Source organism: Zootoca vivipara, chromosome 12 (assembly GCF_965207765.1).
Source record: "Zootoca vivipara chromosome 12, rZooViv2.hap1.1, whole genome shotgun sequence".
Lineage (NCBI taxonomy): Eukaryota > Metazoa > Chordata > Lepidosauria > Squamata > Lacertidae > Zootoca > Zootoca vivipara.
In genome coordinates, this window is record NC_142595.1 from 51393628 (window position 1) to 51414346 (window position 20719).

Below are 20719 nucleotides of genomic sequence, written 5' to 3' on the forward strand. Positions count from 1 at the left end.
CTTGGAGACTACAGCTCCCAGGGGCTCCTTTCGGGAAACCGTTCTCGCCTCTTACTCTCGCGAGATGGCCCGCCGCTGCTCCCTTCCCCAACCCCACCTCTCGCAACTTCGCGCTCGCTTTCGGCGCGGTGGTTGAATGTGGGGCGGGGCGGTGGCAGCGATGACAACGCGCTCCGCTGCCGCGTCGTCTCCTCCGACGAAGCTGCCGTTCGTCCGGAAGCTCCGCAAGTCCTCCAAAGTCCCTCTCCTTTTCTGGCTAGAGGAGACAAGCGCGCTGCAGCCGCAGCTGCGGCTTCCAGGGGCGCCGAAATGAGCGGCAGAGGCAGGGCTGGCTGCTGCTGCTGCTGCTTCTCCCTCTCGCTTGCTTGCTCGCTCTGAACTACCCAATGAAGGGTTGCTTCACTGGGAGGGATCAAAAGAGCAGCGAGGGGTGTGGGGAGAGGGGTGGGAGAAATGCAACAGTGGAGAAACTGAGGTCGGGCTGCCTTTAAATGGGAGTTTAAAAAAAAAGGTTTCAATCCCGAGGAAATCAGAAGCAGATTTCAAGACATTTAATCACACACAGGGTGTCACTCTTGTGTGTGTGTGTGTGTGTGTGTTATGCTTTTCAAAATCTGCTTCACCCAACAAGGACAGCGAATTTGGGTTTCCTGTAAATTTCCCAAATGGAGAAGGATTGATTGGCGAAAAAGGGGAGGGGGAAGGGGTGGGCGGCTAGCAAAGGAGCGGAGAAGAATGGCATATTATCTGGTAGGGGAGGGGTGGCAGGAGGGAGGCAGCCCTCCATTCCTCCCTGGATAGTTTATATAGATCAGGGGTGGCCGACTCCAGAGAGACTGCTTGAGTTGTTGAGCTTTTTTTAGGGAGATATATGGTCCGTTTCCTGAGGAACGAACAGAAGCAGCCACTAACGTTACGGAAAGGGTTAAACTCCGACTTCACTTCTGCACAGGGAGAGGGGGCGGGGCCAGAAGGGCAGAGCCTCGCAGGGATCGACCAATAGACTAACTTGCAGGCTGCAGCTAGCTGCAACAGAATATTCTAAAGTAGAGCGGTTTGAGAATTTGTTGAATATAAAACATTTTTACTTGTCCTAGATACCTGCGTGCTTTGCTGATTACTGGATCCATGGTCCCTTGTGTTCACATTAATGTTTGCATATCGTATGACTTATGAGGCTCAACCCAAGGCTGCACTTCCACACCCATTTATACAAACCTATGCTCCATTGGGTATTAAAGATACATAGGCTTGCAGTGCAGAGAATTCTTACATTTGCCCTCTGCTCCATGAAGCGCCAGAGCAGGAGCCCCACCCAGCCCCCTTCTGCCCCCCCCAACCAGCAGGAATGAGGAAGGGCTGAAGGCTTCCTCACTCAGCCCCACACCCAAGCCCCTCTCCCCAGAGAACCCTGTGAGGCGCAGGGGGATGATGGGGGACCCTTGTAAATCCATCTTCCTGAACAGCAGCTCCAAGCGTTTGGCAATATTTGTATGTTTTAAAAAAATACTGTCTGTTACCAAAAATCATTTTTCAATAAATTGTACAATAATTGTACATTTGAATATCTACTTGCCATTATTCTGACTATTTTTCTGCTTTCAGAGCTAGTTATTACTTACATTATTACAAAAAACAGTAATAATTGAATGCAGTGACAATAATTTATGATAATAAAGAGTGGACACATAGTCCTACAGATGCAACCGGCCCTTTGAGGGTGACCAAACTGCTGATGCGGCCCCCGATGAATTTGAGTTTGACACCCCTGCATTAGAACGTCAATCTACTTTTTTCTCAAACACAAACAATTCTTCAAGCAGAATAGATTATTTATGGGCTCCGAAATAATTAACAACCAGGGTAGAAATTCAACCTAAGACACTATCTGATCACAATGCCATCTTGATGACAAGAACAGGTGAGAAATGATCTTCATTTAGGTGGAGGTTAAACGATGTGGTGTTGAAAAATGAACAAAATGTAAGGGGCAATACTCCCTGCAATAATTTTTTGACCTCAACCTAAATAAAGCATCTGATTTAAGTGTAGTGTGGGATGCCAGTAAGGCAAAGATGAGAGGCTTCCTAATTCAACAAAATGCTTTTCAAAAAAGAGAAAGGGGGGGGAAGAAGCAAGAGATATTAGATGCTCTACATCACAAAATCAAAGGATAAAGATGTATGTCAAGCGATTAAACTCCTGCAAGCACAATTTTTGGTGTTAGTTAATAATAATAATAATAATAATATTTTTTATTTATACCCCGCCCTCCCCAGCGAGAGCCAGGCTCAGGGGCGGCTGACACCAACAAGATCACAACAAAACGTAAAAGAAATAAAAACAATTGATTAAAATACAATCCAGATTTTTTAAAAATTTTTAATTTTTTAAATTTTTATAAGAAGAACATATATTTAAAGAGGAGTGGAAAACATTTATTGAATATATGGAAAATAACTGTATACAGCTGAAAACCCTGGCAGCACTAAGATAAATTCAACAGAGTAAATACCGTATTTTCCCCGTGTATGTTTCTATGTTTTGTTTTGTTTTACCAAGAAATTAGGTTTGAAGTTGGGGCTCGTCTTATACACGGGTAGTGCTGAGGGGGTGTTTTCTTAATTGGAGTCCCCCAAAATACATGGGGGCATCTTATACAAGGAAAAATACGGTAGTTTTTGACAGATGTAAAAGTGGAAAACTGATTTGAATGGTCATAGTAAAATATGCAGGAATGTATGATACGTAAAATGAACCATGGAAGGAGAAGAAGGGAAGTCATTTGATATTTTAAAGTTTGTGAAATGTTTATTTTGAAATGAATAATAATAATAATAATAATAATAATAATAATAATAATAATTTTCTCCGGAAATAAGCCATACCCCAAAAATAAGCCATAGTGATAGGCATACTTAATATAAAAAAAAATAAGACATCCCCTGAAAATAAGCCACCATGGGTTTTTTTTGAGGAAAAATAAATATAAGACGGTGTAGTCAGTCCCCAAAGGCCTGTGGGAATGAAAGAGTCTCTGCCTGCTGGCAGGACAACCAGGAGGGAGCCGGTCTGGCTTCTTGAGGGAGGGAGTCCCAAAGTCTGGGAGGAGCCACCACCGAGAAGGCCCTGGCTCATGCCCAGCTCAGTCAAAGCTGGCTGAACAGAGACTGGGGCCTAAGTCCCCCCCCCCCAAGAGGGTGTTCTGTGGGGTGGGACCAGATTGGGAGTACTTAGGCTGGATCCTAGGCCTGTTCAGTTTGGCCACACGGGGAAAATAACTACAGTGGAACCTCAGTTTATGAACACCTCGGTTTATGAATTTTCGGTTTACGAACGCCACGGACCCATCTGGAACGGATTAATTCACTTTCCATTACTTTCAATGGGAAAGTTTGCTTCAGTTTATGAACGCTTCAGGTTATGAACAGACTTCCAGAACCAACTACACCCATGCTTCGGGTTAAGTACGCTTCAGGTTGAGTACTCCGTGGACCCGTCTGGTACGGATTAATCCACTTTCCATTACTTTCAATGGGAAAGTTCACTTCAGTTTATGGACGCTTCAGTTTATGAACAGACTTCTGGAACCAATTGTGTTCATAAAACGAGGTACCACTGTACAGTGGTCCCTCGACTTACGAACTTAATCCGTTCCGAATGCACGTTCATAGGTCGGAAATTTCGTAAGTCGAAAAGCCGATTCCCATAGGACAAAAAAAATATTCGGAAAAATTTGTAAGTTGAGGAAACCTCATTTAAAAATTCGTAAGTCGAGTAAACCGCATTTAAAACCGCCAACGGTTTCCGTTTGGATGTAGAAAAATTCGTAAGCATTTGTCCCGTTCGTAAGTCGAAAACTTAGGATGTCGGGTAATTCGTAAGTCGAGGGACCACTATATTTCAAAGGTTTGTTTCCCCTCTGCCAGGTTTAGGCAAAACGGCAGCCCCTGTTGCCGAATGTGGTTTGGATCTGGTACAAAATTGTGCTGCCTTTGCTCGCTCCACTTCGCTTTACGCTAGATTCTCATGGACGGGGTCGTCTGCCTCCCCCCCCAAAAAAATAACCCTGCAAAGCTGCCGCCATAATGCCGAACGAGCCGGGCGCTACCTTCCGAGTGGTGGGATAGGATGAGGAGGTTGACGCAGGAGGCCCCGGCTCCTGAGCCGAAGATGGTGATCCGCTCTGGGTCGCCCCCGAAATGGCCAATGTTCTCGTTCAGCCACCGCAGGGCTTGGATCTGGTCGAGGATGCCGTAGTTTCCCTTGGCGGACTGGTCGCCGGTGCTCATGAAGCCTGCCGAGGGGAAGGGAAGGAAAGAGAGAAGAAAGCCATGTCAGGAGGAGGAAGAAGAGGACGAAGGTCTGGGGGGCGGGGAAAGGTGCAATTTAGTGCAGGCCGATCCACCTGCAGCTGACGTAGATTTAGGCTGCGTACGTCTTAGGACACAGCCGGGTCATTGCTTTTTCTCAATCCGGATCAAGGCTGGTATGGAAGAAACGAAGATGCGTGCGTAGACACACACAAATATATAAAAGGATGTCATATAGAGGAGGGAGAAAGGTTGTTTTCTGCTGCTCCAGAGAAGCGGATACGGAGCAATGGATTCAAACTACAAGAAAGAAGATTCCACCTAAACCTTAGGAAGAACTTCCTGACAGTAAGAGCTGTTCGACAGTGGAATTTGCTGCCAAGGAGTGTGGTGGAGTCTCCTTCTTTGGAGGTCTTTAAGCAGAGGCTTGACAGGCATATGTCAAGAATGCTTTGATGGTGTTTCCTGCTTGGCAGGGGGTTGGACTGGATGGCCCTAGTGGTCTCTTCCAACTCTATGATTCTATATTTCTTTTGATAATAGTAATAATATTATAATATTTGTATTAATTATACCCCGCCCATCTGTTTGGGTTGCCCCAGCCACTCTGTCACCTCAGATTTCTGTGGAAAACCACACACACATCCCTTTCGATGCCTCAGACCCCTACTTTAAAGAAAAGGGTTTTATTATTTTATTTTAAAAAACAGATTCAAATTGCCTCAACTTTCTAAGCATCTGGGTAGGCTTGTCTTAAATGATGGTAATTGTTGTGACGTGGGGTTTGTGATTTCAGCTCTCTTGACATAATATGCTGGAGACAGTTCTCTAGTAACAGCTCTTTATTAAAGTGAACAAGACTGAAGACTGAGGAGAGGAAAGCTACATTTATAGGGACAGGGGACTAGCTAGGAAGGGATACATTTTGGAGGGAACAATATCAAGCAATCACAGTGCTGCCTTTTGGAGGAAACCAATAAGACAGAGGATCCAAATACAGCAGCTTAAATGAACCAATAGTAGCTGTACCCTCTGGAACCAAAAGGCAGTTACTTTATCCTAATGCAAATACAGACAATAATAATACAGATATAAAATCCTTTGACTCAATACACAACACCCCTCCCCCCCTAGTGAGCACAGCAGACGTAATCCCTCAGGTACTGTGGGGTCCTACAACTTCTACCTGATCTCCTGACAACAGGTGTTGCAGGTTCTGGATTGGGTGTTACCTGTGGTGGAGGGGCTGCTCTAGGGGTTTCGTCAGGAACAGATGGAGTCCCAGACATCTCAGGGTCCCCGACCTGTACCTCGTCATCCTGAGGACTAGCAGACCCTGGTTCATTTGCTGAAGCCCCTGGTGACTGCACCTCTGGGCCATCTTCACTCTGGTCTCGCAGCTGTGCGTCATTAGCCAGGGATGAATTATCTGACTCCTCCCTGCTGAGCGCCCGGCGCCTCAGCTGATCTATATGTCTCTTCCAAACTTGCCCATTTTCCAAGGTCACATAATAGGACACAGGTCCACTAGCCCGGGTGATCACACCGGCCACCCACCGCGGACCTCGTGAATAGTTCCTCACCCAGACCAGATCTTCAGGGGCGAGATACCTTGTTGTGTCAGTCTCAGCCTGGGGGGTTGCTCTTGAATTACGGTTTGGCATTTTATCTGGGTGGACATAATCCAGCACCGTTACCAGTCTTCTACCTAAGAGCAGCTCGGCTGGCGACTTGCCCGTCGCAGTACACGGCGTCGCATGCTGCAAAAATAACATTCGCGCAATGCGAGCCGACCAGTTACCCTCCATTAAGCGCGCAATGGATTCTTTGGCTGTTCTTACCATGCGCTCAGCCTGCCCATTGGAGGATGGGTGAAAGGGCGCGGATGTGACCCCTCTTATAAAGTTATCAGCCAAGAATGCCCTGAATTCTTGGGATACAAAAGCTGCCCCATTATCTGATACAATGGTCTCAGGTAACCCGTGGGTAGCAAACAGCTGCCTCAACACCTTGATTACGGCAGCTGATGCCATGCTAGGGACCATCGCCACTTCTAACCATTTGGAATATGCATCAACGATAACCAAAAAGACCTTCCCTTGGAATGGCCCAGCAAAATCTATGTGCAGCCGGCTCCAGGGAGTCCTGGACTGCTCCCACCAGTGGACTGGTGCTCTGGCCACTTCTGGCCGCACCTCTTGGCATGCCTTGCATGTTCGTACCCATTGTTCTATGTTCTGGTCCATTCCAGGCCACCACACATAACATCGGGCTAGCGACTTCATCCTGACCATTCCCGGGTGTCCCATGTGAAGCGTCTCAAGAACCCTGTTTCTCAGTGGTGCTGGGATGATCACCCTATCTCCCCATAGGAGACAACCCTTATGCATGGACAATTCGTGCTGCCTTGTCGCATAAGGCCTGAATTTTTCTTCATGCGGACCACCTGGCCACCCCCTCCCCACCCAAGTGAGCACACGGGAGAGAACAGCATCTTTCCTAGTTTTCTCAGCTATATCCGTAGCTGTTACAGGAGCCCCCGGAAGTGTTTCTAGCATCATAATGTGCTCCGCCGGAGCAGGATCCTCATTGCTCCCGCCAGGAAGGGGCAATCGATTCTCCGTGGCGGTGGCCTCCTTCAAGGCTGAAGCAAGGGTAACCTCTTCTTTAGCCACGATGCGTCTTCTGGCTTTCTTGCTGCTCAGACCACCAATAAACCGATCCAGGAGAGTCTCTTCCAGATTTTGGAAGCCGCAGTGCTGAGCGAGCTTCCGGAGTTCAGCCAGAAATGTGGATACAGACTCCCCAGCACGCTGCTGCCTCTTATGGAACTCCATCCGCCGGGCCATCTTGGTCTCAGTAGGCGCCAAGTGGCTTGTTAGGCAGGCAAGAATATCTTGGAGAGATGTCTCACTCAGCTTCGCTGGAGCAAGCAATGCCTTGGCCAGCTTGAAGGTCTCGGGCCCACAGTAGCTCAGGAATGTGGCCCTTCTTTTGCTGGCATCGGTGATCCCTTGAGCCACTGCGAAGAACTCGAAGCGTTCGACGTAGTCTTCCCAGGTGTGGGGCTCTGATGGCTGGAAGGGCTCCAATACCCTTGGACTCTCCATTGTCCTAGCGGGCAGGGTCGTCTTCTCAGCTGGCCAGTGAGTCTTGTTCTCAGCTGCAATCCGGACTCTGAGGCAGGGTTGTGTTTAACCGCTCCTCAGCATTCTGGATCCCACCTTCGTCGCCAATTGTTGTGACGTGGGGTTTGTGATTTCAGCTCTCTTGACATAATATGCTGGAGACAGTTCTCTAGTAACAGCTCTTTATTAAAGTGAACAAGACTGAAGACTGAGGAGAGGAAAGCTACATTTATAGGGACAGGGGACTAGCTAGGAAGGGATACATTTTGGAGGGAACAATATCAAGCAATCACAGTGCTGCCTTTTGGAGGAAACCAATAAGACAGAGGATCCAAATACAGCAGCTTAAATGAACCAATAGTAGCTGTACCCTCTGGAACCAAAAGGCAGTTACTTTATCCTAATGCAAATACAGACAATAATAATACAGATATAAAATCCTTTGACTCAATACACAACAGTAATGATGATGATGATGATGATAATTTATTACTTTTACCCCACACATCTGACTGGGTGGCCCTGGTCAGCTTCCAACAGACTACAGCACGGGTGTCAGAGACAAGGCCCGGGGGCCTAATCCGGCCCGCCAGACCTTGTGCTGTGGCCCGCCGCTCGCCACTGGGCGGCCGCTCGCCCGCGCGGTCACATGGGCAGCCTGGGCGCCGCTTCCGGAGGAAAGGGCGGGACACAAAGTTGAATCCGAGGCCCCATTGGCTAGTGGTGCTGCTAATCTGCCGTTAGCAAGCGCGCCCGGCTCTGAGCCTTGCTCTGAGGCAGCGGGAGGTGAGTGCCATGAGGAAGCCGCTCGGAGTGCGGGACCGCGGTGGCACTAAGGGAAGGGCAGAGAGAGGAACTGGAACTGTTTGCCTCAAGAAGGAAGCAGCAAAGGGCGGGCGAGGTCCTCGCGGTTGGCTTTGGGGCTCAGGACAGAGAAGGCACAGCCTCTCACCCCCTGCCAACTTGTGCAGGGACAACGCTCAGGAAGCCCCATGTCCTCAGGACAAGCAAGCACGTGCAGGAGGAGGGCGACTTCCGAGTAATTTCTGTGAAGTGCCTGTGCAGTTGATCGGGCGTGCCTGCCGTTCGCTTTCCCCGCTGGCTAACAGTTCCCTCCCTCCCTCCCTCTCGCTCGCTATTTCCCTCTCACCCCTCCCTCCCTCCCTCCCTCCCTCCCTCCCTCCCTCCCTCCCTCCCTCCCAGCCCCTCCTCTCCCCTGCACCTTTGAAGGGCCACCTTTGCAAGGAAACACTTGCCCCACCACCCCAGCCCCTAACAGGACCCCCAAGGCTCCTGCTTCAGCTCTTCAGCCCCCCAAGGAGCCCTTCAGCCCCTACCTGGCTGGGAGCCCAGGGAGGCGATCCAGAGCGCCACAGGCAGGCTCTAGGTGTCAGCTGGCCAGAGAGGACATGCCATGTCTGTTCCCAAAGATGAGGCACAGAGGAGCCTGCCAGATCCTGGGACAGTCCATCTCCCTCAGTGCAGCCAACACTGGTTGGCAGCAACAGCTCTCCAGCTTTCAGCCCTGCCTGGAGTTGCTGCCAGGGAAAAGCTGCCAGGATTCCTGCATTGCAGGGGGTTGGGTTAGATGACCGATGCAGCTGTGTGTGTGTGTGTGTGTGTGTGTGTGTGTGTGTGTGTACCTTGTGGGTCTTTCATCCCCTGCAAGACAAAGCCCTCCCCATCAAGCCAAAGGGCAACCCTTTTGCTGGGGGCACCTGCTGGAGCTCTGAAACCTGCTGCCCAAATACATCCCTCTCTCCAAGCCCCCCTCTTGAGCAGCCACAGACAGACCCACGTGAAGAGGAGCCTCCTTCCATGGCTGCCCCAACCCAACCTCTTCCCCAACCCCAGACGCTGAGCTTTCATTTTTTAAAAAAGGTCTCTAGTCCTCCCAGAGAACTTTGGAACTCCCTGCCTAGGGAAGCTAGATGGGCTCCCTCCCTGCTTGCAGATGGGAACTGACTGTGTTTTGAGGAAAGGGCTAGCGCTGTGGTATTTTTATTGTTGCTATTATCTGTATTTCTAATAGATCTTTTCAATACATAAATACATAAATTGTAAAATAATTGTACATTTGAATATCTACTTGCCATTATTCTGACTATGTTTCTGCTTTCAGAGCTAGTTATTACTTACATTATTACATAAAACAGTAATAATTGAATGCAGTGACAATAATTTATGATAATAAAGAGTGGACACATAGTCCTACAGATACAGCCGGCCCTTTGAGGGTGACCAAACTGCTGATGCGGCCCCCAATGAATTTGAGTTTGACACCCCTGGACTACAGTATAACGTGTTTTTAGCGGGCGCAGAAAACAGGGCCGCAAAATGGCCTGCTTGATCTCTTGCTCGCTGCCACACTAAGCGATCGGGTTCTTACAAATGCGAAAAACGGGTATCATGAGGCCCCGTAGCAGTGCCAATTCTGCCGACCGAAGCGGTTGAGTTTGGCAAGGTGACTTTGTCGGTAAACTGGTCCCAAGTTCTTAAGTGTCCTCCGGCCCATCCTGATTCCCCCTCTGGATGTGGAACGGGGAGGTGGCAGACTCCCCTTCCTTGGAGGTTTTAAAGCAGAGGTTGGATGGCCATCCGTCATGGATGCTTTAGCTGAGATTCCTGCATTGCAGAGGGGGTTGAGCTGGATGACCCTCAGGGGTCCCTTCCAACTCTACAAATCTACGATTCTATGCTTCAACTCCAACCGGCCTCCCCCCCAAGAAAAAACATCTGGCACCAGGTTACATCAGAGGCTGTTCCTGACCCTCTTATCTTCCTCCCGTCCCCGATTCAACTCTCTCCTGCAGCCCCTTCTGCACAAAGGAAGCTGAGCAAAACGATCGATCAGAAAAGGCCTTTCCTTCTGCCTCTGCTCAACGCTCCCGTCCACATGGCCACGTCTCCTTTAAAATTAATCATCGCTCCATCCCGGGGGCGCCCGTTCGGGGTTTTTTTGTGCTGGAGATAACGAGGCCTCGCCGTTAATTATTGAAAGCTTTTTAATGAAATATTAATTTCGACTGCGCCTGGGTAAATTTCACACCCGTAGGCGAGAGGAAGGGCCCGAGACGGGGCTCGAACCGGCGGTCCGATGCAGATCCGGCAGGCGAGGCTGAGCCCCGGAAGAGGGGTCCACGCTCCAGGTCAGAATCCCACCCACCCCCCAGCACCCAGAGGCCGACGGGAGGCTGCCTTCCCACATTACGCAATGCCTGCGCGCAACCTCCCCTTTGCGGAAGGGACACTGTAGCTCAGCGGACACCTGCTTGGAATGCAGAAAGTCCCAGGTTCAATCCCTCATGGGCTCTCCAGGCAGGGCTGAGCTAGATGGAGCCAGAGTCTGTATCCGCTTCCTATCGTTGGCAACCGTCCGTCTCAAGAGACAATGGAGTGCGCCTCGGGGGGGGGGGAGCCAAACAGCTGACCTATCTGGGCGCAAGCCTGACCAGTGTGCTTGGGGCTCAGCCTCACAGGTGTGGTCCATAGGAAAGCAGAGCAAGACACTTGGCAACAGCTTGGCTGCAGGAGGGGGCGTACGAGGCCTCACCCAACCCCCTTAGGGACTCCACTTTGGATTTGTATAGGGTTCAATCCTGAGCCTTTTCTTCTCCCGCAGATGTCCCACAAGGCAGCAGAGTTTGAGGATGAGAGATTGCCTTCTCCAATATGGGCTCTCTTCCCATGAGGACGAGCCCCATCTGCCCCTCACTTCCCTCTACAGCAAATGCAGAGACTGTAATAATAATAATAATAATAATAATAATAATAATAATAATAATAATAGGGCCATCCAGTCCAACCCCCTGCCAAGTAGGTCCCAGTAGCACCTTAGAGACCAACTCCAGAGAAGCGGACACCGAGCAATGGATTCAAACTACAAGAAAGAAGATTCCACCTAAACATTAGGAAGAACTTCCTGACAGTAAGAGCTGTTCGACAGTGGAATTTGCTGCCAAGAAGTGTGGTGGAGTCTCCTTCTTTGGAGGTCTTTAAGCAGAGGCTTGACAGGCATATGTCAAGAATGCTTTGATGGTGTTTCCTGCTTGGCAGGGGGTTGGACTGGATGGCCCTTGTGGTCTCTTCCAACTCTATGATTCTATGATTCTAAATGCGGAAAACAGGTATCTTGAGGCCCCGTAGCAGTGCCAATTCTGCCGACCGAAGCAGTTGAGTTTGGCAAGGCCACTTTGTCGGTAAACTGGTCCCAAGTTGTTAAGTGTCCTCCGGCCCATCCTGATTCCCCCTCTGGATGTGGAAGTGTGCATGCACACAAAAGCTCATACCGATGACAAACTTAGTTGGTCTCTAAGGTGCTACTGGAAAGAATTTTTTTATTTTTGTTTCGACTACGCCAGACCAACACGGGTATCTACCTGTAATAACAATGATGATGATGATGATGATAATTTATTTACAGTGGTACCTCGGTTTATGAACACAATTGGTTCCGGAAGTCTGTTCATAAACTGAAGCGTTCATAAACTGAAGCGAACTTTCCCATTGAAAGTGAATTAATCCGTTCCAGATGGGTCCGCGGCGTTCATAAACCGAAAATTCGTAAACCGAGGTGTTCATAAACCGAGGTTCCACTATATACCCCACCCATCTGGCTGGGTTTCCCCAGCCACTCTGGGCAGCTTCCAGCAAAATATTAAAATAAAATAATTCATCAAATATTAAAAGCTTCCCTAAACAGGGCTGCCTTCAAATGTCTTCTAAAAGTCAGGTAGTTGTTTATTTCATTGACATCTGATGGGAGGGCGTTCCACAGGGCGGGCGCCATCACCGAGAAGGCCCTCTGCCTGGTTCCCTGTAGCTTTGCTTCTCGCAGGGAGGGAACCGCCAGAAGGCCCTTGGAGCTGGACCTCAGGGTCTGGGCTGAACGATGGGGGTGGAGACGCTCCTTCGGGTATACTGGGCTGAGGCCGTTCAAGGCTTTAAAGGTCAGCACCAACCTTTAAATTGTTCTCGAAATGTACTGGGAGTCAACGTAGGTCTTTCAGGACCACTGGACCCAATCCTGGTCTCGTCCGCTCCATCTGCCAGAGTCTGTCTTCGCATGCAGGGAGAGTCCCTATCTCACTGAGGGTTTGAGATCCATCGGCGGCCCTCACTTGGTTCATTGGTTCAGCCGGCCAGTCGAAGCCGTTCCCAGGGTGTGGCCCCTGTCACACAAGATCATCTGTCTCCACCCCCATCATTCTGCCCGGACACTGAGGTCCAGCACCGAGGGCCTTCTGGCGGTTCCCTCGTTGCGAGAAGCCAAGTTGCAGGGAACCAGGCAGAGGGCCTTCTCGGTGGTGGCGTTTGCCCTGTGGAACGCCCTCCCACCAGATGTCAAAGAGGAAAACAACTACCAGACTTTTAGAAGACATCTGAAGGCAGCCCTGTTCAGGGAGGCTTTTAATGTTTAATAGATTATTGTGTTTTATTTTTCTGTTGGAAGCCGCCCAGAGTGGCTGGGGAAACCCAGCCAGATGGGCTTCTAGGAGCCCAGCCGTTCCCAGGGTGTGGCCCCTGTCACACAAGAGCAGCTTCTAGGAGCCCCAGGTGAGAGCTGAGTGCAGGTGGGGCGGCCAAAAGGTGGACAAACTATCCCAGAAGGAGCACAATGTGTTCCCCCCTCCAGTAACACCCTAGCTTGCTATGTTCCTATTTATTGCAGCCATTCATTCAGAGCAAAGAGGACTAGAATCTTGCTTTAGCTTAAGGGCATTTGGGCATAGCTCAGGGAGTAGCGCTGCTTTGCATGCAGAAGGTCCCAGGTCCAGTCCCTCAGAATATCACCTGCCTGAAACCCTGGAGGGTCGCTGCTGCCAGTCAGTGTGGACAATATTGAGGTCTGACTCGGCAGCTTCCTATGTTCCTAACGGCCCTCCTGTGCACATAACGTTCATCTAGTCGTACAAGCAGAATCACGGAATTGCCAAGTTGGAAGGGACCCTGAGGGTCATCTAGTTCATCCCCCTGTGCTGCAGGAATCTTTAGCCCAACACGGGGCTCGAACCCACAACCCTGGGATCAAGAGTCTACCAACTGAGCTGTCACGGCTATTTTAAGTCCAGGGTAAAGGCGTATCATGGCTTGGACATCCAGGAGTATGAGGAGCAGAAAGAAATACGTTTTAACAAAACACCTTGCTTCACTTTTTGGCATATGGGCAGGGAACAGATTGGCTGCACACAAAACGGTGTACCGAACTGTTCCGAGATCAGAACAGGAGGCCGTATTTCTCTCGCGCCATGCACGACTTCCAGAACGCAACACCGATTTTCATCTCTCTGATTTTTCAAAATACATCCTTCGCAGGAGAGGCAGAAGCTTTCCCACACACCTTCCCAACACCTTTGCGTCCGGCCTGCTATGTTTGGTGTATTCATTTCATTTGATTTCAGTAGAAATTATACACTGCTTGATTGTTAAAAGCAACAAGCTCAAACCAGTTTACAAGAGAGAGAGAGAGAGAGAGAGAGAGAGAGAGAGAGAGAGAGAGAGAGAGAGAGAGAGAGAGAGAGAGAAAACAACAAAATTACCAGCACGGAAATTGCCAACAACAACACTTTAGGAAAGTTAACGTGACGATAGACTGAAATTTGCACCGCACTGCACATGACTTGTTGGCTGCGATTTGTTTTTAACGATCCGTCCGTTTCTTAGAAAATGCTGCATTTTTATGCGTCCGTTCCTCCCCTCCCTGCCAAACCAGTTTCAATCCGGCAGCGTGCATGCAACGCGAGAACGGCAAAGGGAAACGAGATCTGCGATTGTGCAAAAAGGGGTTTGTGCGGGCAGCAAGCTGCCCCGCACCGCCACCCCTCCGAGGTAGGACATTTGGGATAGAGGAAACAGAGAGCAACTATGTCAGGGGATACGAGAGAGGAGAGGAAGAGAGAGAGAAGAAGAGAAGTCAAGATTTTGGGCTCCGTTCCCCCAGCCCACCCCAGCGAAGGTACCAATAGGGCAGGACACAAGCCCCCCTACCCAGCACGCCGAGCCGGTAGTTCATGGTGACGACTATGACGTTCCCGTAAGCGGCCAGGACGCTGCCGTCGAACATGTTCCCGGTCCCCTCCATATAGGATCCACCATGGATGAAGAGCATCACGGGTTTCTTGCCGCTGTCCCGGATATCTGCGGGGCGAGAAGGGAAAGATGGGTGCCGTGAGGCTGGGACCGTTCCCTCCGCGACGGCCTCTCGCCGTTCCTCTTTGGGAGATGGCCCAGAGAGGTTGTCCCCTAGCATGCAGCAGACACGCCAGCTCCTCTCTGAGCGCTGCTGTTCCACCAATGGCAGGGGGTTGGGATGGATGACCTTTGGGGAGCCCCCTTCCGACTGTGTGGTTCCGAGAGCCCATGAATACGGAGCGGGAATCGGTAGCTGAGGAGGGCTGGGAGGTTAGCAGGATGGGAACGGGGGGGCGGGGAGTTATCGAAACCAGGCGCTCAAGGGGCCCCTGAAATTGTTGGGCCTTTGGGAGTCAAGTTGCGTGAAGGGTTAAGGGTGCAGAGCGCCCTAAGGAGCTACAGTCCTCCATCCCTTGAAAACAGGGGTGGATGTGTTAAGTCACCCTGGGAACTGTAGCTCACAATGCCCACCGCCCTTAACCAAACCGCAACTCCCAGGATTCCTTGGGGGAAAGCCGTGACCATTTTGACAGTCCATGTCACTTCCCAGGGAACTCTGGGAATTGCGAGCCTGCAAGGGGAAGAACAGAGGGGTGTCCTCTCGACCCTCGGCAAACTACAGCTCCCAGAATTCTCGGGGAAGCCATAACTGTTGATAGTGCTTTAAAGACAGGGTGCGAACATGGCTTTGGCTGGGAACCCCAGCGGATCAACAGGGTTACGAGGCGCTATTGCAGTGAGATCCAGAAAGTTGCGGGGACGTTTTGGGTTTTTGCGGTGTTTTATGTCCCGTCCTGTCCCCGCAACGCCTTAGCCCATCTTTGGCCACTGCGATAAGGTGGTCCGAGGCGAAAGGGCTTTGGGGGGCTGCGACCCGCTGTGCCCCCAAACCATGCCTCCCTGGGGGGGACGCGGAAAAAGGGCAGCCCCTCTCCTCAAAGCCCCTGCTTGCGTTTCTAGGTCACATCCCATTTCCATGGCAACCTGGAGCCTAATTAATTCGCTGCAAGGGGAGAGCGTTAATTAGACGCACCAAGGTCTTAATTAGCAGTTTCCACTCAGTCCCTCCCCCCCCACCCGCCTTTCCTGAGGGGAACAGATGGGGAAGAGGGTGGGGCAAAGGAAAGGGGATCGTGACTCATAACATCCCCCCCCAAAAAAACCACCACCCCACAAATGTGTTTGACTTTGGGGAATCTGGTCCCCCTCGCACTAGCCCGGCCTTTGCTCAAACCCTCCGTACGAATCCCGAGACACACCACCTATTTTCTCCCAACCCCTTCTCTTTCTCTTTTACACATATATTATCTCAAAACACCATAACTCATGGACTTCCAACGAAGCCGGATGTTGGAAAATTCAAAACAGGCAGCTGAAAAGTCCTGCTTCGTCCAGCGCAATCTGCGGAACTCCCTGTCACAGGAGGCAGCGGCGGCCGCCTTCTTCGGGGGCTTTCAAAGAGGACCGGGCAAAGTCGCAGAGGAGGAGAGGGCTGTCGTCGGCGACTAGCCAAGATGGTTGGAGGCCATTGGCCTGATCCTGCTGGGCTCTGCCGTAATGTTCCCATTTCCTTGTGAGCATACTGCAGACACCCTCATTCAGGTAATGTGTCATGTAACACAAGGCTTTATTTTGGTCCCTTTGCCCATCAAATTCACCGGCTGGCCTGAGTTCTCAGAACAGCAACAGGCCCAACGTCACCCAGTGAGCTTCATGGCCAAGCAGGGGGTGGGATTTGAACCCTGGTCTCCCCCTCACGTCTTAATCCAGCACTCTAACCACTACACCGCACTGCTGTTGGGACTCCAGCTCCCATCCGCTCCAGTCAACGTTTAGAAATGCCAGATCAGGCCGATGGCCCATCCTGTTCTCACAGCGGCCAACCTGTGGGAAAGCCAGCAAGCAGGATTCGAACACAAGAGCCGCTCTCCCCTCCCTCCTGCGGTTTCCGGCAACTGGGATCCAGGAGCGTTGCAGCCTCCGACCACGGAGGTCAGCGCACAGCCATCCTGGCTAGGAGCCACAGATATTCCTTCCTCTCTTTCTCCTCCACGAATTTGCCCGGTCCTGATTTGAAGATGTATTCCGCATGTGATAATTCATCTGGCGGCAAGGAATTCCCTTCGTCAATTACAGCACGGGATGCTTAAACTCAAGGTTGTGGGTTCGAGCCCCCCGTTGTTGCCAAAGACCCCTGCATTGCAGGGGGGTGGGTTGGACCAGGCACCCCCAAACTCGACCCTCCAGATGTTTTGGAACTACAATTCCCATCATCTCTGACCACTGGTCCTGTTAGCTAGGGATGATGGGAGTTGTAGTCCCGACCTTCATGGCCCCTTCCAACTCAATGATTTTTGTTGTGTGAAGATTGGCAGGTCCGTGGAAGCCACTGGGTGGTGGCCCTTGAATCATTTCAATACTGGCACCTTCCAGATATCTTGGACTGGAACTCCCATCAACCCCAGCCAGCAGGGGACGATGGGTGTTGTAGTCCAAAGTACAGTGGGCGCCGCCGATGAGCGCTGCTGTATGAAGGATCTGGAGGGCACCCGGTTGAGGGATGCTGTGGGGAGCCCTCGCCCTGCTGTGGGTGTTCAACTTCCTGTGGGTGCTGTGGGTGAAGAACTTCCTGACAGTAAGAGCTGTTTGACAGTGGAATTTGCTGCCAAGGAGTGTGGTGGAGTCTCCTTCTTTGGAGAATGCTTTGATGGTGTTTCCTGCTTGGCAGGGGGTTGGACTGGATGGCCCTTGTGGTCTCTTCGAACTCTACGATTCTATGATTCAATGAGAAATGCTGGGCGGTCCAGCTGTTTGCCAGATGTTTCACAGGAGGGGAGGGGGCAGGGCAGACTCCACATCAGGGAGACGAATATGTTGCCGACCTTCTTTTTTGCTTGGCATGCAGATGGCCAGTGGCAACCAACAAACCAGAGTTGCAAAAAGGGTCCAGGGAAGGGCAGCCCAAATTATCAAGGGGGTGGAGCGGTTGCGGCGTTTGGGAATTTCTGGTTTCAGAGGAAAGGGCAAATGGGAGGACGCCGTGAAATTAGGCCTTGCATAGAGACCGAGAAGAGTTTCCTTCCCTCTCTCGCAACACTGGAACTCGTGAACGGTGGAAGATAAAAGGAAGACCTTTTCTCACGCTTCTTCGTGCGGCAACTATGGAACTCCCTGCCACAGGAAAGCCAACCTAGATGGCTTTAAAAGAGGATTGGAGGACCAATTCACGGAGGAGGAGACGGCTTTGAATAACCAGGCACCTTCATCTGACGTCTTTAGGTGCCAGGCAAAAATGTTCCTCTCCAACCCAGCCTGTGTCTTTTTAATATTCCATGGACTTTTAAATGTGTTTGCAGGAAAGGGGGGGGGTTATTGTTTTAACCATTTATTAGTTCTTTTATGCTGTATTTTAATCTTGTGAACCGCCCTGACATCTTCAGATGAAGGGCAGTAAATAATAATAATAATAATAATAATAATAATAATAATAATAATAAATGGCTATATTCTACCACCAGTAGGAAACAGCAGGTGGAACGAGGCTCAGTTCCTGTGCTCGAGTCCTGCTTGTAGGCTTCCTCTTGGGGATGCAAATTTAATAACTTTGGAACTCCCTGCCTGTTGATGCCACGCACGTGGCTCCACACTTTTTGGGGTGCCTGCTTTAAACATTTTAGTTTAGGCAAGCCTCTTTAAGTCACGTAGGCCACTGACATGTTTGTTAATCTGTGCGGTGGTGTGTGTGTTTTTAGCTTATCGTTGATGCTAAATGATCTTTCGTCTTACCTCTCTCGCCCTGATCTGGCCACAGTGATCCATGCGACGATCACCTCCAGGCTTGACTATTATAACTCGCTCTACGTGGGGCTGCCCTTAAAGCTGACCCAGAAACTCCAGCGGGTGCAGAATGCCGCGGCGAGGCTCCTTACGGGGTCCCGGCCACGGGATCACATTCATCCAGTGCTTTACCAGCTGCACTGGCTCCCGGTGGAGTACAGGATCAGGTTTAAGGTGCTGGTTTTGACCTTTAAAAGCCCTATGCGGCTTGGGACCCTCATACCTACGGGACCGCCTCTCCTGGTATGCCCCGTGGAGGACCTTAAGGTCCACAAACAACACTATTCTGGAGATCCAGAGCCATAAGATGGCTAGATTAGCCTCTACTAGAGCCAGGGCCTTTTCAGTATTGGCCCCAACTTGGTGGAACGCTCTTTCCCAGGAGACCAGGGCCCTGCGGGATTTGTCATCTTTCCGCAGGGCCTGCAAGACAGAGCTGTTCCGCCTGGCCTTTGGGTTGGACTTAGTCTGACCCCTGTGTTTTTCCTCCCTCATGGCTTGGATTTATGGACTACTTGAAATGAGGCTGCACTTTAAATTTTAATACTGTATTTTAATCTGTATTTTAATTAATTGTTTTTATGTTTTATTGTAATTTTGTTGGTGTGAGCCGCCCTGAGCCCGGTTTTTGACTGGGGAGGGCGGGGTATAAATAAAAATTTATTATTATTATTATTATTCCTAAATGTTTTTTAAAAAGCTGCTTTTACCCATCCTCCTATTGCTTCATCCTTTCCATAAGCCGCTCTTGAGACCTTTTCCTTCTCCTTGCAATCGAGCGGTAGGTGCATTTTGACAAACAAAACAAACAATAGGTCAATAAGCCGGGGGGTCAGGCTAGCTGACCCCGGTGCACCCTTCCAACTCTACAATTCTATAGTCTCCCTTCAAGGCATTTAAACAGCACTCCGCTCTGAATTTGGACCCGTCTCATGCTGTATCCTCTTGCACTTTGCGGCGATATTTTAAATGAACGCCATGTCAGCTGCCCTAAAAGGGGAAAAAATAGCCCAGGGATATTTGATTTTGAAGACTTTTTTCCTTAGGTGGGATATGGCCCCGTGCTCTCTGGGCTGTCCTTCCCTCTGTCCCAACCTAAGGCAGCGAACGCCATTCGCTTCGGACATGTAAATGAAGAACATTAGGAAGAACTTCCTGACAGTAAGAGCTGTTCGGCAGTGGAATTTGCTGTCAAGGAGTGTGGTGGAGTCTCCTTCTTTGGAGGTCTTTAAGCAGAGGCTTGACAGCCATCTGTCAGGAATGCTTTGATGGTGTTTCCTGCTTGGCAGGGGGTTGGACTGGATGGCCCTTGTGGTCTCTTCCAACTATATGATTCTATGTACTGGCTGCTAAATGTGGTCCCAGGCGCCCCCAAAATCTTTGGGCAGAAGCATTATTTTTAGTTGGAAATGCTTGGGGGGAGTTTCCAGATGTAATTGCTTCTAGATGGAATTGTTTTTATAATGTTTCCACCTGTTTTTGCATTTTGCTTTTCAATTGCATATCTGTTTGTAGCCCTGGGACCCTTCGGGAGCAACAGCAGGCTATAAATTCAATAAATAAAAAGGATAAAGAAAGATGTATTATTCTTATTTTTATGTGCCTGGGTTTTCCTTGACCCATGAGACCACGCCCCAGCCTTCATTTTTCTGACTTCCTATATTCATTTGCTATTACTGTATACCGCTGTTTTACTGGGTTTTAAGTCGCGCTTTTCGTTTCAGCGATAAGGCTTTTTGGTTTTTAACCTACACCCCTGAAATGTTGTTGTTATAATAATAAGCTGTTTTAAATAATATAAAGGAAACATATGCAGAAATAGATCCTTGAAATAAACACCTGTCCTGTACTGCCAGAATATGGATTCAAACTACAAGAAAGAAGATTCCACCTAAACATTAGGAAGAACTTCCTGACAGTAAGAGCTGTTCGACAGTGGAATTTGCTGCCAAGGAGTGTGGTGGAGTCTCCTTCTTTGGAGGTCTTTAAGCAGAGGCTTGACAGCCATATGTCAAGAATGTTTTGATGGTGTTTCCTGCTCGGCAGGGGGTTGGACTGGATGGCCCTTGTGGTCTCTTCCAACTCTATGATTCTATGATTCTATTTAGTAGAATGGAATCGGTAAAATCCTGAGCAGGCACTGTTTCATGGTTTCCCCATTCAGGGAGTTGTTTGTTGTTGTTTTTTAAAGATAACCAGTCTTCCCTCCTCTGCTAGTTTTCTACTTGGATGGATGGATGGCGGCTAATGGATTGAAGTTGAGAATCCTGACAAGACAGAAGTACTGTTTTGGGGGGACAGGAGGCAGAC

At 49.9% G+C, this 20719-nt stretch overlaps 1 protein-coding gene across 1 annotated transcript in view; it reads right to left on the reverse strand.

Annotated features, from left to right (window-relative positions):
* NLGN2 (neuroligin 2) overlaps nt 1-20719 on the reverse strand; it is a 44991-nt gene that overhangs the window by 6526 nt on the left and 17746 nt on the right. Inside the window, exons 3-4 of the mRNA XM_035135415.3 lie at nt 14429-14578; nt 4112-4297 (exon numbers count right to left, since the gene is read on the reverse strand). Of these exons, the coding sequence (XP_034991306.3) occupies nt 4112-4297; nt 14429-14578 (336 nt within the window). The remainder of the gene's footprint in view (nt 1-4111; nt 4298-14428; nt 14579-20719) is intronic.